The sequence below is a fragment of the Tachypleus tridentatus genome, chromosome 1, assembly GCF_004210375.1.
Source record: "Tachypleus tridentatus isolate NWPU-2018 chromosome 1, ASM421037v1, whole genome shotgun sequence".
NCBI classification, from domain to species: Eukaryota; Metazoa; Arthropoda; class Merostomata; order Xiphosura; family Limulidae; genus Tachypleus; species Tachypleus tridentatus.
The window spans coordinates 78,674,010-78,681,240 of NC_134825.1; the positions used below are offsets into that span (position 1 = coordinate 78,674,010).

Genomic DNA, 7,231 nt, shown 5'->3' on the forward strand with positions numbered 1-7,231 from the left:
TAAATAATTTCTATAATAATAAAGTGATTTGTTAAAGAGTAAGTCATTTATTTATCATACTTAGTTGTAGCAAAATGTGTTACTTCCGAGTTTATTATCCATTTGTTAGAATTAGAGATAGGATTGAAAATAGAATATAACGCATACCAAAAGGTTAGCATTATAATGTATTTAAATCAAACATTATAATTAGTGAAACATCATTATATATACTTATAAAGCGAAACAGTAAACTTGTATGTTAAATTATCTATGTTACTTAGAGATTTAATAAAATATATTATCATGAAAAGTCCGTCATTTTCAGAACTATAATTGTAAAAAGTATGTTATGTGAATTATGAAATACAGAAACTAAAACTATATTTCAGGAAGTTAAATGTATACAAGCTCGAAATTTAAATCATAAAAAAACACAATCGACTGTAGATTAATAATATAAACGTATCATTCAATACATGCATGTGAAAACGAAACATTAGGTATATAAGTTATTTTTAAAAAGAAGATAATAGTAAAAGTGTGTAAAGTAAGTTATTTATCCCATTCAAATAATAGATAAATTAAGGTAGTTGAGAGAAAACTGACGTATGGCGTATACTGTTCTATGATAGTTGTCTCGTTAATATAATCCTTTTCTGGTAACTATTTAAGATATAATTAATTCTAGACTATAATATTGAGGGCATAGTCACATGTTGAGGCAACCTACAATGAGCTCATTATCTTATTGAGTTATTTGTTTTTAAAAATACCATCTGCTCTAACATTAGTAGCACAATTCGCCTACAACACCAATGACCTTTGTAAGACACGTGTGATACAGTTAAATTTATAAATGAAAACTATAAACTTAAATTGAGGCAAGCTGAAACTGTAAGCAGTCCTATACTGACACTATTCGCATATAGCATCATCACCCCTAGTAACACAATCCGCCTATAGGACCTTAGTGGCACTTACTGCCTATTGAAACTTGGTAACATTGTTTGCCTACAGTAACACCACTAACATTTTAGAAACATATGTAATACAATTAAATATATAAATAAATACCATAAACATAAGTTGGGACAAGCTCAAATCTGCAGGCAGTCCCATGAGACTGTAGTAACGCTGTTCTACTGCAGAAACACCGTTTGCATTTTGTAAAGCACACAAAATAAGCCTAGTTAGACCATTCGTCTGTAGAAACCTAGTAAAACCTATAGAACTTTAATAACAGTTTCCCATATTTAATATTTTATTTATAAAACAAAACTGCAACTGTTATAAAAGTTTTCAGCACTGATGTTTATATATATGACGTTATGCAAATTAGTTAAGTTATTAATTTTAAGACTTTGTTATAAAGTTAATGACATGCTGATCTACATCACTCTCTGGTGGTTCATTCTTGAACTATTTTGCATTTATCACAACAACACGCTCTCTGGTTTCATTTCGTAGAACTATGACTTCTAGCAATGTGCACCTTGCAATGGATCCCCTGGCGCCACTTTGTAAACGTCATGCTTTTTTATTCATTGTACACATTTGCGTATTATACAACAGTTATGTAACACTCAAATGTCGGCGTGACTTGCATATTACGTAACAATTATCTAACCCTCAGGTGGCACCCTTTTATCTTCACTAATTTGTCAACCTTCCGCTCAGACAGTATTCTTTAGGTGCCCAAGTACTTTGCTAACTATACTTGTTAAGACAAATTTACATGGAAAGTAGTACAAAGACAATATTCTCCAGTTTTGTATGTGGCCATTTTTAGTAATTATAAGGGGTATTCAAGTGCCAAATAAGGTTTTAGGGTTTTGTATTAATTGCTCCGCTGTATTTTAGTCTACTTAAATGAGATTTGACACAAAGATACATTTTTACAGGTCTCAGAGGTATAAACAACCTTGGAATTTGTTGTCTTTTGTTCCGTTATTTTCAGTGGAAAGAGCATAATTGTGTTTTTTATGAACTATTGTTTGTTTTTAAATTTCGCGCAAAGCTACTCGAGAGCTATCTACGCTAGCCGTCTCTAATTTAGCAGTGTAAGACTAGAGGGAAGGCAGCTAGTCATCACCACCCACCGCCAACTCTTGGGTTACTCTTTTACCAACGAATAGTGGGATTGACCGTCACATTATAACGCCCCCACGGCTGAAAGGGCGAGCATGTTTGGCGCGACCGGGATGCGAACCCGCGTTCCTCAGATTACGAGTCGCACGCCTTAACGCGCTTGGCCATGCCGGGCCTTTTATGAATTATTCATGTATATATCAATCAACTTACATGGTATTTGGTACAAAAATACCTTCTTCTATAGACAGTTTTCGATCTTTCTGGTGTTAAAATGGGCTCTACTGGTACTGTGTGGCAGAGACATGTTACATGTAATGTGATATTTTATTTACAGTATTTAGTTAGATATATGTAGTACATATTCTTAGTTTACAGAAATACTAATATAAAGTTTGTTATTGACAATATACCTTATGGTCCGAAATAGAAAAAGTTAGCTTATTTCTTAATTCTTTTTAAGTTAACTGTTTTTTATTTAATGTTTACTAACTTTAATTAACTATGTACAGCCATAAATTGAATATTTATATTTCTCTATTACATTTACTAGATAGCGCTAAAGATGCTTAATGTTTCAATCGTACAAACCTAGAAAGTTACAACTAATCGAAAACAACATCAAGCTCAATAAAATAAAAAAAAACTGTTTAAAATCTTTATTAACGGTTTGCAGAAAAATAATAAGAAAGAATGAAGAAAATTAGTATTCTATTTGTTTGTATCCTACGAAAATGTTTTTCAGTAGACGAGTGGGTGTATTTTGTTATGGTAAAGCCACATCGAGTTATCTACCGTGTCCACCGAGGGGAATCGAACCCCTTATTTTAGCGTTGTAAGTCCAATGCTTTGGTTGGTTTTAATTAACTGTACTTATTTATGATTTTCCACACGTGTCTGAGAGAAGTACAGTTAATTTATTTCTTTTTTTTTCTATATTAAATGGGCTAAGCAGTAAGTATGAAGGCTTATGATACTAAAAAATCTGGTTTCAGTATGCATGCCGGGCAGAGACTAGATAGCCCATTGTATAGTTTTGCGTTTACCAACAGCTAAACTTAACCAAATTTACCTTAAGTAAAGCTATAAATGTATTTCTAACCTATGATTTTGCACGTCGAAAGCTGGCGAAGCAAGTTAAAGCAATAAGCAGACTCATATACATATGTGCGTATGTGTGTTTTTAAGGCCCTTCTTGATTTGTCATTACGGATTTAAATTTTAGTCTGTTATTACAACTGACTTCCCGTTTAAGCTAAAGGACTTATATCACTAAAACACAGGTCTCGATCTTCATGGTGGACACAGTGCAGATAATCTATTCTGCTGAAGTTCACAAGCCAAAAGCCAACACGTTTTGTTTTTGTTTCAGACACATCTTAATGATATCGTGGATTTTGTGGATCACACAGAACCATTTACTTTTTATAATTAAAACACGTTGTTTAATTTATAAAATATTAATAGTTGTTGTAAATTGTGATTATTGTTTCAGGAAGTACAATAAAATGTTATGTTAATATTAGAAATTCGATAAAGAGTTAAATTATAAAATATGTATATAATGTAAAATATTTCGATAATTTTAATTACAAAATGTCATATAACATATAAAGCATGTTGCTCTTTATACCAAAACAATATCAGAAGGAACGTATGCTGTCATAAAATTTAGTATTTGTATTCTCCCAAGTAGACGACAAACACGCGAACGTAGACTGATTCAGAAGTCTGAAATGTAGACCAGAAGTTATATATCTATATAACATTTAAACTGCGTAGAACAAATTGTACTTGTGAAAATGCTACTAGAGCTACCTGTCATTGTCTCTAATTTTATACAACCAAAAAGAGGGAAGACCGCCAGCAAGCAGCACCATAATACCCACTACACACGCTAAGTGTTATCACACAAATTCGAACTCAGCTCGCTAACTCTGGAATTCAAAGCCCTACCACAAGGTCAACTCTGTGTCCGCGTAGAATAAACAGAAAACGATTAAATCACGTCTTTGAATTCAATAGTTTAATATAGGGAAATTTTATTTCATTTCGTAAACTTGTAATATTTTACATAGGTACCTCGTTCACAATTATTGGTTTGTATTGTTCAGTTAATTATACTTGATACTAAAAGTTAAATCTTAGAAGTACAATTTTTCACTTTAGACTGGTTATCTTCATTTGGTACTCCATGGAAATAAAACAAAACGCAAATTATCATCTTTATAAGCCACGCCCTTATCCAAGACGCTTGTTTGACATTCATCATCAACAGCACATTGAACTGAAAAGAAGTTCCAGTAAAAAGAGTTTTTATAGTCAACATTAAAACTCTGTATAAATTGTTATAAATGCATTCATTCTGTTAGCTTAAAAACCAAACTATGAAAATAGTAACTTGCATTTTCTGGGTTCAGCGAATTATAAAACAAATTTATAATTACCAAATAACTTTACAACATGTTGAGAATCTTTTTATTTTATTTTATGTAGATCTTTAAACATTTATAGATTTTAATTTGATTAAACAAACATTCTGGAATAGACATTCTCATCTTGACATCTTGTGTTTTATACATTTTATACCTTGCTTCTTTGGTACTGGAAACAAATAAAACAGTATTAGATTCGTGTTCGTTTTTGCGTTAAATGCTTTATCACTATGATTTGATTGTAAAATGAATCATTAAACATTCCAAAGTCATTTATTTTTCACCATAAATATCTCGTGTATTCCAACTTTTCGATAATAATGCAAAGAAAGGACAAAGGGTTTGTATCAGGTGCCTATAATGTAACTTAAAACAGGCAAATAAAGAAATGTCACGGGAAAATAGATTAAAAGAATTTTGAATATGATTTTCCTTTTGGTTATTTTATCATACCGCGAGGACCATGATAACAACTGCCAACAGAATACTTGTATAAACAAGTTGTTGCACTATTTGTAGTTCATTAATATATGCTCAAAATGATCCTCAAATATACTTACCTGCAGAACAGCAGATTCCTGGAGCTGCACAATGCCCTTGTGGTATCGTCCTGCATATTTTACCTTTCTTATGACAAGAAATTACCTGCAGGTTTTCATATTGGCAGATAACAGATTCACGTGTTTTGATGAAGCAACCAAAGATATTACTACAGCATATGTTGGGACCCTGACATTGTCCCCTTCCTCCTGGACCACAATGCCCGCACTGAGGGAATGAGAATAAACATTAACAGATATTATTTTCGTACTTTATTTATCTGTATTCAAAAAAGATTGTTACTATTCTTCAGGATATGTTTTAAAAAATTTTGAAAACGTGTGCCATTATATTTGACGTTATACAGATGTATCTGAAGTATTTATAATAAAGTTTTCCTATGTTTTTGGGCCCAGTTCTAATCCGTACAAAGCCGAAAACTACATTTTTGTCTTTATCTAAAGATTTTATCACTAACCTCTCTAGTATAATATGTCATAGAAGTTCCTTTCGACCTTTTTCCACCAGGAGGACAGTTTGTGATAAAACAGCTTTTTATTGTGACAGCTAAGCAGAAACTTAGAATCATTATGAACACTGTCCTGTGCATGATGCCTGTGGAAATAATAAAATATTTTCTTACTATTATTTCTTTATTGATAAAACGTTCGAAAGAATAGAAAAAACTTCTTTATGCGATCAGTCTGTTGATCTTAAAAGCTCAATTTTTTTAATTCTGCATTATTTATTTTGAAAGTTAAGAAATGTAGAGTGTTAACTAGGAAAATAATCTTTAGAAAATAGTGTTTAATTAGAAATAACGATGTATTATTTCTGTTACACTAAAAAAGTTATTTGGATTCGTAAACTTATTCGTGTATGATAATAAAGACGTTTCTTTTATTCTTGTTTTTTGTTAAGCACAAAATTAACCACACATTGGGCTATTTGTGCTCTACTTACTACTCTTGGCATCGAAACCTTATTTTTAGCGTGATACGCTCCTGAGGCCTAAGGATGAGTCACCAGAGGGCTCATTGGCTTCTGCTTCCACGAAATATTATAAAAAAAAACAACTTAGGATATAAATATAAGAATTTCTTTAACACTCCTACGAAAAGTGGGGCCTAATAGGCCCCAGAGCAACTTGAAAGGTTATTAATATTAGGCTAATAATTTTGTATTTAAATGAAATTGCCATTTAAATCCATTAATGAATGGATTAACGAGATTCCCACTGTCCCTATCTACTATCTAGCGAAACCACAGCCAGGGAAACGGGCTTGGAGAAATCAGGACTAGAAACGTCTTTTCGTAGGAGTGTTAAATAAAGTTTAATATTTAAAATATCCTCACTACTTACATCCCAGTTATTTCAAATAGGAAAAAAAAGTCTAACGAAAACCGTAATACAAACTTACTGTCTTTTGAATATTACTAATTAGGGGTTAACTCTTGTGAAAAATCTCGTACTTCCTATGAAGATGTTGACTCAAAGTTTCTTGTAGGCCTGCTACTAACGTTAAGAGTGCTGGACAGCGAAGCTGATGCGATGAGTGCCAGACGTTACTTTAATACAGAAAACGATGTGTGGGAAGTTCTTATTGTGAAGGTTCATGAATGTCTTTATCACTTCTTGTCTCGGCAGTACACTGTTGAAAATATTATTCTCCCTTTGATCTTTCTTCCATCTTTATGCACATAGTAGCAATCTTTACACTGTACCATTTCTTCAGAAAAACATGGAGAATCCAATCTTATCTTACTAAGTTATGTCATTCAGGCTTAGGCAGAAGATGCAAAGTATTCCAAAATTACCTACATTCCTTCTACTTCCAAACAAAATAATGAACTATGAAGCTTTTCAGAAAAAATAAATTATCTTTCAATACACTAATCCACAGAAGCTGTTATCTCTGCCTGCTCTTCAGAAACATCGTCTTCAACACAGTCGTAACATTTTCGGTATGAAAGAAGCTTTTCAAAGTTGCTTTAAATTTTCATGAATTGTGCCTGTATTTGTAGTGGAAATATTGTGAAAAAAATCATGTACTAGCAGAATAAGTCTTGTATATTCTGTCTTGAATACATTGATCCAAACTGACTTAGAGTGATTATCTTGACTAAACAGGGTTTAAACCTGGTATTATCAGATGTGTTTTTATTTATGAAAACGCTTGAAGGTT

At 32.1% G+C, this 7,231-nt stretch overlaps 1 protein-coding gene across 1 annotated transcript; it reads right to left on the bottom strand.

The window, feature by feature from the left end:
- Positions 1–4,153: 4,153 nt before the first annotated feature.
- Positions 4,154–6,769, bottom strand: LOC143251235 (conopressin/neurophysin-like). The gene is made up of 4 exons (XM_076502711.1): positions 6,467–6,769; positions 5,524–5,660; positions 5,066–5,273; positions 4,154–4,357 (listed from the first exon to the last, which is right to left on the bottom strand). Exons 2-4 carry the CDS (start codon positions 5,653–5,655, stop codon positions 4,251–4,253), a joined length of 447 nt encoding a protein of 148 aa, XP_076358826.1. The 5' UTR covers positions 5,656–5,660; positions 6,467–6,769; the 3' UTR covers positions 4,154–4,250.
- Positions 6,770–7,231: the final 462 nt, after the last annotated feature.

What these genes read in the sequence shown, in the direction of transcription:
- LOC143251235 (XM_076502711.1), bottom strand. Translation starts at nt 5,655, where the DNA reads ATGCACAGGACAGTGTTCATAATGATTCTAAGTTTCTGCTTAGCTGTC. An exon ending in TGACATATTATACTAGAGAG is followed by an intron (nt 5,274 to 5,523) that starts GTTAGTGATAAA and finishes TCATTCCCTCAG; the next exon opens with TGCGGGCATTGTGGTCCAGG. An exon ending in AGGAATCTGCTGTTCTGCAG is followed by an intron (nt 4,358 to 5,065) that starts GTAAGTATATTT and finishes ACTTCTTTTCAG; the next exon opens with TTCAATGTGCTGTTGATGAT.